This window comes from Daphnia pulex, chromosome 6, assembly GCF_021134715.1.
Source record: "Daphnia pulex isolate KAP4 chromosome 6, ASM2113471v1".
Taxonomy (NCBI): domain Eukaryota; kingdom Metazoa; phylum Arthropoda; class Branchiopoda; order Diplostraca; family Daphniidae; genus Daphnia; species Daphnia pulex.
In genome coordinates, this window is record NC_060022.1 from 2,476,706 (window position 1) to 2,492,748 (window position 16,043).

The 16,043-nt window shown below is 36.1% G+C and overlaps 1 protein-coding gene and 3 long non-coding RNA genes across 9 annotated transcripts; 3 read left to right on the forward strand and 1 right to left on the reverse strand.

The window, feature by feature from the left end:
• The first annotated feature begins 1,849 nt into the window (after positions 1 to 1,849).
• LOC124195407 lies at positions 1,850 to 3,946 on the forward strand. The gene is made up of 5 exons (XM_046589796.1): positions 1,850 to 2,402; positions 2,470 to 2,542; positions 2,605 to 2,774; positions 3,007 to 3,019; positions 3,119 to 3,946. Exons 1-5 carry the CDS (start codon positions 2,359 to 2,361, stop codon positions 3,326 to 3,328), a joined length of 510 nt encoding a protein of 169 aa, XP_046445752.1. The 5' UTR covers positions 1,850 to 2,358; the 3' UTR covers positions 3,329 to 3,946.
• A 255-nt stretch (positions 3,947 to 4,201) lies between these two features.
• On the forward strand, positions 4,202 to 6,027 carry LOC124195387. Its single transcript, XR_006875167.1, has 3 exons — positions 4,202 to 4,580; positions 4,652 to 4,706; positions 5,550 to 6,027. It is a non-coding gene; the product is annotated as an uncharacterized LOC124195387 (long non-coding RNA).
• Positions 6,028 to 6,036: 9 nt separating this feature from the next.
• Positions 6,037 to 7,017, forward strand: LOC124195386. The gene is made up of 3 exons (XR_006875166.1): positions 6,037 to 6,254; positions 6,324 to 6,459; positions 6,562 to 7,017. It is a non-coding gene; the product is annotated as an uncharacterized LOC124195386 (long non-coding RNA).
• A 3,975-nt stretch (positions 7,018 to 10,992) lies between these two features.
• LOC124195478 lies at positions 10,993 to 16,025 on the reverse strand. Of its 6 annotated transcripts, XR_006875212.1 has the most exons (13): positions 15,838 to 16,025; positions 15,594 to 15,606; positions 15,272 to 15,452; positions 14,282 to 14,664; positions 13,866 to 14,188; positions 13,394 to 13,728; positions 13,201 to 13,304; positions 12,824 to 13,094; positions 12,344 to 12,716; positions 12,184 to 12,254; positions 11,947 to 12,112; positions 11,475 to 11,827; positions 10,993 to 11,235 (listed from the first exon to the last, which is right to left on the reverse strand). It is a non-coding gene; the product is annotated as an uncharacterized LOC124195478 (long non-coding RNA). The 6 variants fall into 6 exon arrangements; XR_006875213.1 differs by lacking the exons at positions 15,594 to 15,606; positions 15,838 to 16,025 and having other exon boundaries at positions 13,866 to 13,963; positions 14,022 to 14,188; positions 15,272 to 15,511; XR_006875214.1 differs by lacking the exons at positions 15,594 to 15,606; positions 15,838 to 16,025 and having other exon boundaries at positions 11,475 to 11,832; positions 15,272 to 15,511.
• Between the last annotated feature and the right edge of the window lie 18 nt (positions 16,026 to 16,043).

The window sequence follows — 16,043 nt, forward strand, 5'->3', positions numbered from 1 at the left end:
CTACGTTTTATCAACTTGTTGGACATATTTATGATTACAAGTGTTTATTGAAGCATTGAAGGTTGTAAAGTTTGTGTCAAAAGGTGGGGTTAGAATTTTTGTCAAAAGGTAGGGTTAGTAGAATTCGTCCACCAGGTGGTTTGGTGTTGCAGTCAGCTACTGTCAGTTCCTCAGTTGTCAGTACAGACTACAGAAGACCGAGGCGAACAGAAGTGAATACTCCTCTACAGTATTACCTTATTCGTCTTCGGGACGCTGCACGCTGACGATGTTTGTCATGACAACGAGCTTCAACATTTTCCATTGTGAAGATGAAGATTTGTTTTAAATTTATGTCCATGAACGCTATTGTGTATGTGAATTAGGTATATTCTGGTATTCGTGTGTGGATCTAAAGGTTATTTTGCCTACAGGCTACAATATCAGTCCCACTCCCAGTGTGTCGTCCGACCATGTGTCCTGAAAGTGCTGTCCGTATGCTGAAATGTCTCGTTACTTCAAACTTTATTGGAATGGTAACTATTTTTGATATTCGTTTTCCAAATTAAGTTGTAATATTAGTCAATTAAATATATTCCTTATTGGATATTTCATTACATTTTCATTCAGTTTCATTTTGTTTCAACTACATTTGATTGCAAAACAAGTGTTGACGATTATTGCTGGCTTAAAATTTTGAAAAAGAATTGTTGAAGCAACGTTTAAAGAAGTCGTTAGCACGCTAATTTAATTTTGTAACTACTGCGTATTTCCAAAGTTGAAGCAATTTTTTTCCTTTAATTTTCGAAAGCTAGATTTATTCAAACTGTTGAATGATGGTGTTTGCTGCTCGATGTGTAGATGGTGAAAGGTGTGGTTGACTCGGAATAAGCTGGGGTTGACTCTGGTATTGGTTAATCTACAGTTTCTTTGCTTACGTTAACCTTCTTCCGGAAAGTGGTTTGTATAGGAATGTTGATGATAAGATATAATTGGTTTCTAATAGACGTGCCTAAGAATGTTAACTTTAGAATCAGTAAAAAAGAGTGACAAAGCCTTTTTAAGTAAGATGCTGGATTGCTTTTGTTTATCTTCACTTCAAAGGTGATTTTTACGTAAATCGTGTCATTCAGTGCTGTAGAATTTGGGCGAGAACGAGACATGTTTTGTTACACAACCATTTGGTATTAATTTTGATTTTGTTTGTTGTAGACCCATCCCCATTAGGAAAGTCAACCTGCAGAAGGCTGGGCCAGTTTGTATGTCCTTTACTTTCGACGGTCACGGAAAGCATTACGTAAAACATGTCATGCAGTAGTGTAGAGGTTGGGTGAGAACGGGATGTGTTGCATCATTATCAAGCAGGTACGGAGGCCGTAAGGCTTAGGAGGTGAAACAGGGTGAGAAAAAATCGTATAAAAGGAGAGAGAAAAGGCGTTTGAAATCAGTTGAGTGAGCAGCTCCGACGCGGCAACAATTGCAGAGCACCATCTGTCACCAGCTGTCTTCTTCATCTTAGTACCAGTCCGTAATCATTGGTATGTGTTCTGTTTTTATATGATGTTTTGTATTTTGTGTTTGTTTTGTTTGTTTTGTTTTGTGTTTCGACTATGGCGTCGTGCTGCTGATGGGTGTTTTACCGTTGATGGCTGTGACGACCATTTGTGTACAGATGTCCTCTGGGTATAGCGGATACCGAACCGCAACGCCGACGATCTACTAACAACAATAAACGCAACAGCCAACCACACCACCAAGGTTCCAGGGAATAACACCACAACTTATGATGTCCATAGCGCCTACACCGGCGCCATGAATTGTAGATTATAGATATCTTATCCTGCAGTTGCTGCAAGTAGTAAGTGTGTGTTTCTTTAATTCTTTATCGGTTTCAGACCTACAGCATTTGATTGTTTTAGTTGGCATGGGAAGAGACATGAGCTTAACGGATGTTTTAATCCTCTCGTGTCCTCTACACTATCAATGTCTAGAACTTTTGTTGAATTGTGTGTAAGTGTTTCAAGTAGAGAGCGTAGAGACAATAGTTTTGCTAAGGAAAAAAATGTATTTTAAATTATTTTAAGTGAAGTTCTTCTCAACAAGTCATGTAGGATTTCGTGTTGGAATTTGTTGGTATAGTTAAATTTGAGCGGTTCATGGGCTGCTAAACTAATTTTTTCAATCATTCTTATCTTACTTCTCCAATCTCAAATGCTATTTACAAAGCGAGTTTTAAGCTGTAACCGTGATATTCCTTTTGATATTGGTTGTTGACCTGTTGTAGACCTGTTGTAGACCCATTCCAATCCCCAGTAACATAATCCAGCAGAAGGAAAGATCAGTTTGCATGTCCTTCCTTCGCGCTCGAAGGTCACATTGATGTTTAAGTTATTAAACGTGCTATGCAGTGCTGTAGAGGTTGGGTGAGAACGAGAAATATTTTGTTACATAACCATTTGGTATTCATTTTGATTTTGTTTTTTTTTGTAGACCCATCCCCATCAGCGACGTCAACCTGCAGAAGGATAGGCCAGTTTGCTTCGAAGGTCACGGAAATCATTACGTAAAACGTGTCATGTGGTGTAGAGGTTGGGTGAGAAAATGACGTGTTTCATTATCAAGCAGGTACAATACCCGCAAGGCTTAGGAGGTGAGGGTGCGAAAAAAATTCGTATAAAAGGAGAGAGAAAAGGATACAGACATCAGTTGGGTGAGCATCACCGACACGGCAACAACTGCTGTGGACCACCTGTACCAATTGGCTTCTTCATCGCATTACCAGCTCGCAACAATTGGTAAACATTCCGTTACTCTACATAGAGTTTTGTATTATTAAGTTTACTATTGACTATGGTTTAATTATCAGTTGCTATTTGATGCCAATGTTTAAATATATAATTTGTCTATTTAACCATGGCGTCGTGCTGCTGTTGGGTGTTGTATCGTTGATGGCTGGGTCGACCACTGGTGTACCGATGTTTCCTTCACCAACGCCATCACCAACTGGATTGTTCATCGTTTAACCAGTTCGCAATTATTGGTAATGTTATGTTGAATGTTTATCAATTCTTCTTTGTTCTATTTGGTAATATGACGGTTATTGATATTGATATTAATATTAATATTTTTAATTGTTTAGCTAACTATAATGTCGTGCTGCTGTCGGATATCGTTGATGGCTGGGTCGTCCGCTAGTCTACCAATGACTTTCGGTACGGATACCAAACCGCAATGTCGACGTCCTACTACACAACAACAGCATACGCTTCAGCCGGTTATTACACCATCAATGCTCCAGGGAATTACACCACAACTCATGATCCCCCGAGCTACTACACCGACGCCCTGAATTTTAGATATCCTTCAGCTTCTGCAATGCAGTAAGTGTGTTTCTTTAATTCTCTATCGGTTTCAGACTTCCAGCATTCTGTTTCAGTTGGTATGGGGTGAAGCCAGGAATGAAAACAGATGTGGGGTTCAATGGGTGTTGCTTTAATTTTATCGAGATTTTCTCGTATCTATACACACTTTATGTTTGAAATATTTGAATAGTTATATGCAATTGTTTGAAGTGGAGGGTGGGGAAAATATTTTGACTGAGGAAAAAATTGCTTTGGATTAATTTAAGGGGAAGTTCTACATAACAAGGCATTTAAACATGTGGGGATTTGTGTTAGAATGTGTGTGGTTATGGGGCTCCGAAACTGAAGTTTATCTTCTGCTAGATTTCTCTCAAATAGTATAATCCATGAAGCGTTTTTGACTAAATAGCATCTGACCGTATGGAAGGGCTTTTTAGCTTTTACATGTTAAGTCATTTTTTCAATCATTCTCATCTTATTTCTCCAATGTCAAATGCTATTTACAAACCGAGTTTTAAGCTATTATTATGATATTCCTTTTGATATTGGTTGTTGACCTGTTGTCTACCCATTCCAATTCCCAGCAACACAAACCAGCAGGAAGAAAGACCAGTTTGCATGCCCTTCCTTCGCACTCGAAGGTGACATTGATTGTTAAGTTAACTTGTCATTCAGTGCTGAAGTGGTTGGGTGAGAACGAGAAATGTTTTGTTACATAACCATTTGGTATTCATTTTGATTTTGTTTTTTGTAGAGGCCAGTGTGCTTCGAAGGTCACGGAAATCATTACGTAAAACGTGTCATGTGGTGTAGAGGTTGGGTGAGAAAATGACGTTTCATTATCAAGCAGGTACAATACCCGCAAGGCTTAGGAGGTGAGGGTGCGAAAAAAAATGTGTATAAAAGGAGAGAGAAAAGGATACAGACATCAGTTGGGTGAGCATCACCGACATGGCAACAACTGCTGTGGACTGCCTGTACCAACTGGCTTCTTCATCGCATTACCAGCTCGAAACAATTGGTAAACATTTCGTTTCTCTACATAGTTTTGTATTACTAAGTCTATTATTGACTATGGGTTAATATGCCATTCACTGTTTGTCTATTTAACTGTGGCGTCGTGTTGCTGTTGGGTGTTGTATCGTTGATGGCTTGGTCGACCACTGGTGTACCGATGTTTCCTTCGCCAACCCCATCGCCAACTGGATTGTTCATCGATAAACGAGTTCGCAGTCATGGGTAATTTATCCTTCATTGTTCTATTTGTTGCCGGTTATTGAATATTAATATAAATATTTTTAATTGTTTAGTCAACTACACGCCAACACGCCCTGAATTATAGACGTCCTTCAGTTTCTGCCAGCAGTAAGTGTTTCTTTTATTCTCTATCGGTATCAGACTTCCAGCATTTAGTTTTAGTCGGCATGGGGTGAAGCCAGAAATGGAAACAGATATGGGTCCAAATTGCTTAATTCTCTCGTGCTTAGTAGAGGGAAGAGGGAAGTAGAGGGTAGGGAAAATATTTTGGCTTAGGAAAAAATTGCTTTGGACTTATTTTAAGGGGAAGTTCTACATAACAAGGCATTTAAACATGTGGGGTTTTGTGTTGGAATGTGTGTGGTTAATGGGCTGTGAAACTGAAGTTTATCTTCTGCAAGAATTCTCTTAAATAGTATAATCCATGAAGCGTTGTTGACCCTTCACTAGCACATGCGCATCGAGTTTTTCCATGCCAAGTAATTTTTTTTAATCATTATTTTAAATGTCAATTGCTGTTTATAAATTGAGATTTAAGACACAATTATTTGGTGTTCATTTTGATATTGGTTGTTGTCTTGTTGTTGTTCTTGTTGTTGACCTATTCCAATCCCGGTAACGTCAACCTGCAGAAGGAAAAGAATGTGAATGCCATGCAAACTTCCGAGGTCACGGAGATCATTACGTAAAACTTGTCATGTAGTGGTGTTGGGGGGTTGGGTAAGAACGGGCCACTTTTCATTGAGTTAGAGTGAGAAAAAGTCGTATAAAAGGAGAGAAGAAAAGTGTAGAAATCAGTTGAGCAAGCATCTCCGACCCGGCAATATAACTGCACTATTCCAATTCTCAATAATAGGTAAACAAAAAGTTCAACTAGTGTTTTGTGACAATTCAAATTTACTTGTTTTTGTGTCACTTTATAATTGAACATTGATTATTCTCATTGTCTAGTTAACTGGCTTCGTGCTGCTGTTGAATGTTGTATCGTTGCTGGCTGAGTCGACCACTGGTGTACCGATATTCCCTGGGCATGGCGGATATTAAACCGCGACGCTGCTGTCTTACTACACATCAACATAGGTGACGACCTGTTACCACACCGGGACTACCAAGTATACTTCACAGAAAATGCAGAATATTACACAAGTACATGTGCTACCCCAGTTTACTACATCGAGTAACCTAAGCATTACTCTGGTCCGAGCTACAACAGAGGCACTGTTTACTACACCACCATTGACCCCGATTGTTACGCTGCCCCCAACCGCTACATTGAAGCTCCGAAGTACTACACCATTGAAGGTAAACCAATTCGCATTGATGGGTAGATATTCATTTATATTTCGAGTCGTGAATCAATTCTACATAGTTTCTGGTTGTTGATAATTTGATATGACTGTTGCGTGTTGTATCATTGATGGCTGGGTCGACGACGAGTGTACCGATGTATCCTGGGTATGCTGATTTTCAAGTACCAACAGCTATAGAATATTACACCACGTTGCTGCCTTACTACTTAACATTAACATACGCAATATATACGAATATCTACGCTGCTTCGAGGTACTGCACGGAAGTATCAGTCTACCCCAAGTTACATCAACAAAACGAGTACTACACTGGAGATCTCAAATTCTACACCACCAAAGCTACAAAGTATTTTACCACATCCTACGCTGTTCTAGGTTACTATACTGATGTTTCGAAATATTATTTTGATTATAGGCACTACACCGAGGCTGCAGCTTATTAAAACACCAAAGCGGTTGAGTATCGAGGGGTGTAAGTACTACCCCTTAACCTACTGCAGAGTAGTGTTGTTAACAACTGCCATAATCATTAGAAATATTCTCAACCATGGGTAAATATTACATTTTAATTAGAATCGTGGATTAGTGTTATCGTTGTTGTAAATATGAATAGTTACAATTTAAAACTAATGTTCACATTGTTTATCTTTTAGATAACCGGTGTTTTGCTACTGTTGAGGATGGTGATAAAGTGATGTGGTGTTGGTGTAGTGATGTTTCCTGGGTATGGCGGATATTAACCAGCGACGTTGCTGTCTTACTACACAACAAACTTTACGACCTGTTACTACACCGGGATTTATTAACGGGAAATATTAATGTTACACAACCACGGATGCTAAATCAGTGTCTACAATCAGTGTCTACAATCAGTGTCTACAATCAGTGTCTACAATCAGTGTCTACAATCAGTGTCTACAATCAGTGTCTACAATCAGTGTCTACAATCAACAAACCGAGACTTCTATATTACACTACCAACGCCCTCAAGTATTACATTACAACCTACGCTGCCCAATACTACTATACCGAGGCTTCGAAGTTCTACACCATTAAGGCATAACCAATTCGCCATCATGAGTAAATATGCTTTAAAACTGCCTTTTTTTTATCTTGATTTCTCTTTATCCTATTCTTTTTGTTTATCTTTATTTTAACTTTTTTATTTTTTCCTTATTTAATATTTTTCTTTTTTTAATTTTTTAGTCTTTCTTTTTCTATTTTTCAATCTACCTTCTTTTTCTTTTTTTCAAATCTTCCTTCTTTTTCTTTTTTTAATTTTTCAATCTTCCTTCTTTTTCTTTTTTTAATTTTTCAATCTTCCTTCTTTTTCTTTTTTTAATTTTTCAAACTTCCTTCTTTTTCTATTTTTCAATCTTCCTTCTTTTTCTATTTTTAATATTTCAATCTTCCTTCTTTTTCTATTTTTCAATCTTCCTTCTTTTTCTATTTTTCAATCTTCCTTCTTTTTCTATTTTTCAATCTTCCTTCTTTTTCTATTTTTCAATCTTCCTTCTTTTTCTATTTTTCAATCTTCCTTCTTTTTCTATTTTTCAATCTTCCTTCTTTTTCTTTTTATAATTTTTCAAATTTCCTTTTTCTATTTTTAATTATTCTATCTTCTTTTTCCTACTATCTTCTTTTTCCTACTATCTTCTTTTTCCTACTATCTTCTTTTTCCTACTATCTTCTTTTTCCTACTATCTTCTTTTTCCTACTATCTTCTTTTTCCTACTATCTTCTTTTTCCTACTATCTTCTTTTTCCTACTATCTTCTTTTTCCTACTATCTTCTTTTTCCTACTATCTTCTTTTTCCTACTATCTTCTTTTTCCTACTATCTTCTTTTTCCTACTATCTTCTTTTTCCTACTATCTTCTTTTTCCTACTATCTTCTTTTTCCTACTATCTTCTTTTTCCTACTATCTTCTTTTTCCTACTATCTTCTTTTTCCTACTATCTTCTTTTTCCTACTATCTTCTTTTTCCTACTATCTTCTTTTTCCTACTATCTTCTTTTTCCTACTATCTTCTTTTTCCTACTATCTTCTTTTTCCTACTATCTTCTTTTTCCTACTATCTTCTTTTTCCTACTATCTTCTTTTTCCTACTATCTTCTTTTTCCTACTATCTTCTTTTTCCTACTATCTTCTTTTTCCTACTATCTTCTTTTTCCTACTATCTTCTTTTTCCTACTATCTTCTTTTTCCTACTATCTTCTTTTTCCTACTATCTTCTTTTTCCTACTATCTTCTTTTTCCTACTATCTTCTTTTTCCTACTATCTTCTTTTTCCTACTATCTTCTTTTTCCTACTATCTTCTTTTTCCTACTATCTTCTTTTTCCTACTATCTTCTTTTTCCTACTATCTTCTTTTTCCTACTATCTTCTTTTTCCTACTATCTTCTTTTTCCTACTATCTTCTTTTTCCTACTATCTTCTTTTTCCTACTATCTTCTTTTTCCTACTATCTTCTTTTTCCTACTATCTTCTTTTTCCTACTATCTTCTTTTTCCTACTATCTTCTTTTTCCTACTATCTTCTTTTTCCTACTATCTTCTTTTTCCTACTATCTTCTTTTTCCTACTATCTTCTTTTTCCTACTATCTTCTTTTTCCTACTATCTTCTTTTTCCTACTATCTTCTTTTTCCTACTATCTTCTTTTTCCTACTATCTTCTTTTTCCTACTATCTTCTTTTTCCTACTATCTTCTTTTTCCTACTATCTTCTTTTTCCTACTATCTTCTTTTTCCTACTATCTTCTTTTTCCTACTATCTTCTTTTTCCTACTATCTTCTTTTTCCTACTATCTTCTTTTTCCTACTATCTTCTTTTTCCTACTATCTTCTTTTTCCTACTATCTTCTTTTTCCTACTATCTTCTTTTTCCTACTATCTTCTTTTTCCTACTATCTTCTTTTTCCTACTATCTTCTTTTTCCTACTATCTTCTTTTTCCTACTATCTTCTTTTTCCTACTATCTTCTTTTTCCTACTATCTTCTTTTTCCTACTATCTTCTTTTTCCTACTATCTTCTTTTTCCTACTATCTTCTTTTTCCTACTATCTTCTTTTTCCTACTATCTTCTTTTTCCTACTATCTTCTTTTTCCTACTATCTTCTTTTTCCTACTATCTTCTTTTTCCTACTATCTTCTTTTTCCTACTATCTTCTTTTTCCTACTATCTTCTTTTTCCTACTATCTTCTTTTTCCTACTATCTTCTTTTTCCTACTATCTTCTTTTTCCTACTATCTTCTTTTTCCTACTATCTTCTTTTTCCTACTATCTTCTTTTTCCTACTATCTTCTTTTTCCTACTATCTTCTTTTTCCTACTATCTTCTTTTTCCTACTATCTTCTTTTTCCTACTATCTTCTTTTTCCTACTATCTTCTTTTTCCTACTATCTTCTTTTTCCTACTATCTTCTTTTTCCTACTATCTTCTTTTTCCTACTATCTTCTTTTTCCTACTATCTTCTTTTTCCTACTATCTTCTTTTTCCTACTATCTTCTTTTTCCTACTATCTTCTTTTTCCTACTATCTTCTTTTTCCTACTATCTTCTTTTTCCTACTATCTTCTTTTTCCTACTATCTTCTTTTTCCTACTATCTTCTTTTTCCTACTATCTTCTTTTTCCTACTATCTTCTTTTTCCTACTATCTTCTTTTTCCTACTATCTTCTTTTTCCTACTATCTTCTTTTTCCTACTATCTTCTTTTTCCTACTATCTTCTTTTTCCTACTATCTTCTTTTTCCTACTATCTTCTTTTTCCTACTATCTTCTTTTTCCTACTATCTTCTTTTTCCTACTATCTTCTTTTTCCTACTATCTTCTTTTTCCTACTATCTTCTTTTTCCTACTATCTTCTTTTTCCTACTATCTTCTTTTTCCTACTATCTTCTTTTTCCTACTATCTTCTTTTTCCTACTATCTTCTTTTTCCTACTATCTTCTTTTTCCTACTATCTTCTTTTTCCTACTATCTTCTTTTTCCTACTATCTTCTTTTTCCTACTATCTTCTTTTTCCTACTATCTTCTTTTTCCTACTATCTTCTTTTTCCTACTATCTTCTTTTTCCTACTATCTTCTTTTTCCTACTATCTTCTTTTTCCTACTATCTTCTTTTTCCTACTATCTTCTTTTTCCTACTATCTTCTTTTTCCTACTATCTTCTTTTTCCTACTATCTTCTTTTTCCTACTATCTTCTTTTTCCTACTATCTTCTTTTTCCTACTATCTTCTTTTTCCTACTATCTTCTTTTTCCTACTATCTTCTTTTTCCTACTATCTTCTTTTTCCTACTATCTTCTTTTTCCTACTATCTTCTTTTTCCTACTATCTTCTTTTTCCTACTATCTTCTTTTTCCTACTATCTTCTTTTTCCTACTATCTTCTTTTTCCTACTATCTTCTTTTTCCTACTATCTTCTTTTTCCTACTATCTTCTTTTTCCTACTATCTTCTTTTTCCTACTATCTTCTTTTTCCTACTATCTTCTTTTTCCTACTATCTTCTTTTTCCTACTATCTTCTTTTTCCTACTATCTTCTTTTTCCTACTATCTTCTTTTTCCTACTATCTTCTTTTTCCTACTATCTTCTTTTTCCTACTATCTTCTTTTTCCTACTATCTTCTTTTTCCTACTATCTTCTTTTTCCTACTATCTTCTTTTTCCTACTATCTTCTTTTTCCTACTATCTTCTTTTTCCTACTATCTTCTTTTTCCTACTATCTTCTTTTTCCTACTATCTTCTTTTTCCTACTATCTTCTTTTTCCTACTATCTTCTTTTTCCTACTATCTTCTTTTTCCTACTATCTTCTTTTTCCTACTATCTTCTTTTTCCTACTATCTTCTTTTTCCTACTATCTTCTTTTTCCTACTATCTTCTTTTTCCTACTATCTTCTTTTTCCTACTATCTTCTTTTTCCTACTATCTTCTTTTTCCTACTATCTTCTTTTTCCTACTATCTTCTTTTTCCTACTATCTTCTTTTTCCTACTATCTTCTTTTTCCTACTATCTTCTTTTTCCTACTATCTTCTTTTTCCTACTAATGAAAACAAAAAATTAAGAAAAAAAAATAGATGAAGAATGATATAAAATTCATTTAAAGAAAAGTAACTTAAAAGATAAAAAATAAACAGCAGTTTATCACAGTTTATTTACTTATTCATTGCGAATTGGTTGTGTCTTTGATGGTTTAGTACTTAGAAGCTTCAGTTGAGTTGTGTGCAGTGTAGGTTGTAAAGCAGTGTTGGTGATGTAGTAAATAGCAACATCTCTTGTGTCTTGGAGCACAGTAGTATTTGAATATCTCGAGGTCTTAATCTAAGATAAAGATAAAAACAAAATTACTAAAATATTAAAATATTGATAAATACAAAAAGGTAAATCAAGAAAAAAAAATATTTAAAGATAAAGACAAAAAGAATAGTCTAAGATAAAGACAAAAAATATATAGAAAAAAAGATAAACAAAAATAGTTAAAGAAAAAAGATATAAAGAACATTTTAGTAAAACAAAAAGACTTGGAGATAAAAAACAGCAGTTTAACAAATTATATTTACTCATGATTGCAGAATGGTTGTGCCTTGATGGTGTTAGTTGTAGTGCAGCTGTAGGTAGCGTAGGTTGTACTTAAATTTTCTGGGACGTTGGTGGTATAGTAAACAGCAACCTTTGTCGTTTCTCGAAGCACAGTAGCACTTGAATTCCTCGGTGTAGTAGACTGGAGTAGCATACGTGGATGTGTAATTTTCGGCCTTTTCGGTGTAATAATAGAGAATCCCGGAGTAGTAACTGGTGATTTGAGTTGTGTAGCAAGGTAGGTGGCGTTGTGATACACTAAACCGTCATACACTCGTGGTCAACCCAACCATCAACGATACAGCATCCAACAACAGCACAACACCATAATAATCTATACTTAACAATTAACAGTTCGAAAAGACTTTTAATTAAAACTGGTTATATCAAATTATCAACAATTAAAAACGATATAGAATTGATTCACGACTCATAATATAAATGAATATTAACCTATGAATGCGAATTGGTTTTCCTTCAATGCTGTCCTTCGGAGCTGCAATGTAGCGGTTGGGGAAACAGGAGCCTATGTTTCAGCTTAGATTCCTCGGTGTTGTAAACTGGGGTTACGTCCGTCCTACTAGGGCCATACGGGTTGTGTAAGTGTAGTTGGAAGTACCTGTGTAGTAACAGGTCATTGAAATTGTTGCGCAGTAAGACAGTAGCGTTGCGATTTCATATCCGCCATACCCAGGAAACATCACTACAACAGTCATATACATCACAGATACAAGATTCAACAGCAGCACGTCACCAAATAACTATAAATAAATAAAATAATCGTTTTCAGTTATTAATTAACATTAGGGAAAATGTGGAATAATTCAAATTATGTAAACATCATATTTACCCTTGCTAGCAAATTGGTTACAGTTCCATGGTGTAGTACTTCGGAGCTTCAGTGTAGCGGTTGGCGCCGGCGTAACACTCGGGGGCGATGGTGGTGTAGTAAACAGGAGCCTCTGTTGTAGCTCGGAGCAGAGAAATGCTTGGGTTCCTCGGTGTAGTAAGCTGGGGTAGTATACGTAGTTGTATAATATTCTGCCTTTTCGGTGTAGTAGTTGAAAGTCCCGGTGTGGTAACAGATCGTTACAAAAGGTTCTTGTGTAGTAAGACAGCAGTGTCGCGGATTGGTATCCGCCATACCCAGGAAACATCGGTACACCAGTGGTCGACTCAGCCAGCAACGATATAGCATTCAACAGCATCACGAAGCCAGTTAACTAGGCAATGAAAATATCAACATCAGTATTCAATTATAAGTAACACACCAACAAATAGAAAACTTTGAATGGACACAAAACATTTTGTAGAACAAAACAATATTTACCTTTCATTGAGAAAAGGAAGAGTGCAATTGTCGCCGGTTGTTGTTGTAATTAAGGACCCCGGTTTAGTAGGCAGGGGCAGTATGCGTAGTGTAGTATTCCGGTGCCTTAGTGTTGTAGTACTTCAAAACCTCGATGTAATTTGCTGGCTCTTTGGTGATGCACTTTACCACTTTAGTGATGCACCGCCATATCCAGGGACCTCAGCACACCAATGATCAACCCAGCTTTCAACGATACAATCCTAGACCGGAAGCACAACACCACAGTTAACTAAAAGATAAACAATGTGAACATTAGTTCTAAATTATAACTATTCATATTTACAACAACGATATATTACACTGATTCACGATTCGAAATAAAATATAATATTTACCCATGATTGCGAACATTTCATCCGATTATGGCAGTTGTTGGTTAAGGGGTAGTACTTGGACCCCCTCGGTACTCGACCGATTTGGTAGTTTAATAAGCTACAGCCTTGGTGTGGTACATATGATCAGAATATTATTTCGAATTATCAGTATAGTAAGACAGAACATCGTAGTTTGTAGAATAATACTTACTACCTTTGGAGGTGTAGTATTTAAGATCTTCATTGTAGTATTCAGACGTTTTGTTAATGTAACTCGGAGCAGAGTGATACTTCCGTTCAGTAGCTCGGAGCTGCGTAGATATCCGTGTAGTATTCTTGGAGCCTTGGAGGTGTAGTATTTACGAGCATCAGTGTAGTGAGTAGGTGTTGCGTATGTTGTTGTTGTTAAGTAGTGAGGCAGCAACCTGGTGTTCTATTCTATAGCTGCTAATACTTGAAAACCACCATACCCAGGAGACATCGGTACACTCATGGTAAACCCAGCCATCAACGATACAACACCCAACAGCAGCACAACTTCATAGTAATCTAAACATTAACAGTTCGAAAATAGACTTAGAATTAAAAGTGGCCATATCAAATTATCAACAACTAGAAACGATATAGAATTCATTCACGACTCGAAATATAAATAAATATTTACCCATCAATGCGAATTGGTTTACCTTCAATGGTGTAGTACTTCGGAGCTTCAATGTAGCGGTTGGGGGCAGCGTAACAATCGGGGTCGATGGTGGTGTAGTAAACAGTGCCTCTGTTGTAGCTGGGAGCAGAGCAATGCTTAGGTTACTCGATGTAGTAAACTGGGGAAGCACATGTACTTATGTAATATTCAGCCTTTTCGGTGTAATAGTTGGAAGTCCCGGTGTAGTAACAGGTCGTAACGTATGTTATGTAGCAAGACAGTAGCGTTGCCAGGAAAAATCACGACACCAACGGTCATATGCATCAAAGATACAAAATTCAACAGCAACACATCACCAAATAACTGTGTACAATATTTAAAGAAACCATTTTCAGTTTTTATTTAATAATTAGAGAAAATGTGGAATAATCCAAACTATGTAAACAGCATATTTACCCTTGCTTGCAAATTGGTTGTTCATTCATGGTGTACCACTTCGAAGCTTCAGTGTAGTAGTTGAGGGCAGCGTAGTATGCATGTAACATTCAGATGCGATGGTGGTGTGGTAAACATGAGCCACTGTTGTAGCTCAGAGCAGAGTAATACACAGATTCCTCGGTGTAGTAAACTGGGGTAGCTTACGTCCTTGTGTAATATTCCGCCTTTTCGGTGTAGTAATTGGACGGCACGGTGTAGTAACACGTCGTCACCTATGTTGTTGTGTAGTAAGACAGCAGCGTTGCGGCTTGGTATCCGCCATACCCAGGGGACATCGGTACACCAGTGGTCGACTCAGCCAGCAACGATATAGCATTCAACAGCATCACGAAGCCAGTTAACTAGACAATGAAAATATCAACATCAATGTTCAATTATAAAGTGACACAAACAAGTAGGAAAATTTGAATTGTCACAAAACACTAGTTAAACTAAACAATATAAGAATATGTCTACAACAAAACAACCAATATCAAAATGAACACCAAATAGTTTTGTCTTAAATCTCACTTTATAAACAGCAATTGACATTGAAAAAAATGATTAAAAAATGACTTGACATGTAAAAACTCAATGCGCATGTGCTAGTGAAGGGTCAACAACACTTCATGGATTATACTATTTAAAAGAATTCTTGCAGAAGATAAATTTCAGTTTCGCAGCCCATTAACCACACACATTCCAACACAAAACCCCACATGTTTAAATGCCTTGTTATGTAGAACTTCCCCTTAAAATAAGTCCAAAGCAATTTTTTCCTAAGCCAAAATATTGTCTCTACCCTCTCACATAAAATGTTTCAAATATTTCAGACTAGTGTGTAGACACGAGATTTAAAGCAACACCCGTTGAGCCCATATCTGTTTCCATTACTGGCTTCACCCCATGCCAACTAAAACAAAATGCTGGAGGTCTAATACCGAAAGAGAATTAAAGAAACACACTTACTGCTTGCAGCAACTGAAGGATAACTATAATTCAGGACGTCGGTGTAGTAGGTCGGGGCATCATAAGTTGTGGTGTAATTCACTGGAGCCTTGATGGTGTAATAACCGGCTGAAGCGTATGCTGTTGTTGTGTAGTAGGGCGTCGGCATGTTTGGTATCCGTACCCAAAAGAAATTGGTACACTAGTGGTCGACCCAGCCATCAACGATACAAAATCCGACAGCAGAACGACATTAAAGTTGAATAAACAATTACAAATATTAATATTAATATTCAATAACCGGCATATTAATAAAAAGAACAAAGAAGGATTGATAAATTACCAATAACTGCGAACTGGTTAAACGATGAACAATCCAGTTGGTGATGGGGTTGGTGAAGGAAACATAGGGACACCAATGGTCGACCCAGCCATCAACGATACAACACCCAACAGCAGCACGACGCCATAGTTAAATAGACAAATTAAATATTTAAACATTGATATTAAATAGCAAATGACATATTAACCCATAGTCAATAGTAGACTTAGTAATACAAAACTATGTAGAGAAACGGAATGTTTACCAAATGTTGCGAGCTGGTAATGTGATGAAGAAGCTAGTTGGTACAGGCAGTCCACAGCAGTTGTTGCCGTGTCGGTGATGCTCACCCAACTGATGTCTGTATCCTTTTCTCTCTCCTTTTATACAAATTTTTTTTCTCACCCTCACCTTCTAAGCCTTGCGGGTATTGTACCTGCTTGATAAAGATGCAAAAGATCCCTTTCTCAC

What these genes read in the sequence shown, in the direction of transcription:
- LOC124195407 (XM_046589796.1), top strand. Translation starts at nt 2,359, where the DNA reads ATGTTTAAGTTATTAAACGTGCTATGCAGTGCTGTAGAGGTTGG. An exon ending in TGCAGTGCTGTAGAGGTTGG is followed by an intron (nt 2,403 to 2,469) that starts GTGAGAACGAGA and finishes TTTTTTTTGTAG; the next exon opens with ACCCATCCCCATCAGCGACG. An exon ending in AAGGTCACGGAAATCATTAC is followed by an intron (nt 2,543 to 2,604) that starts GTAAAACGTGTC and finishes ATTATCAAGCAG; the next exon opens with GTACAATACCCGCAAGGCTT.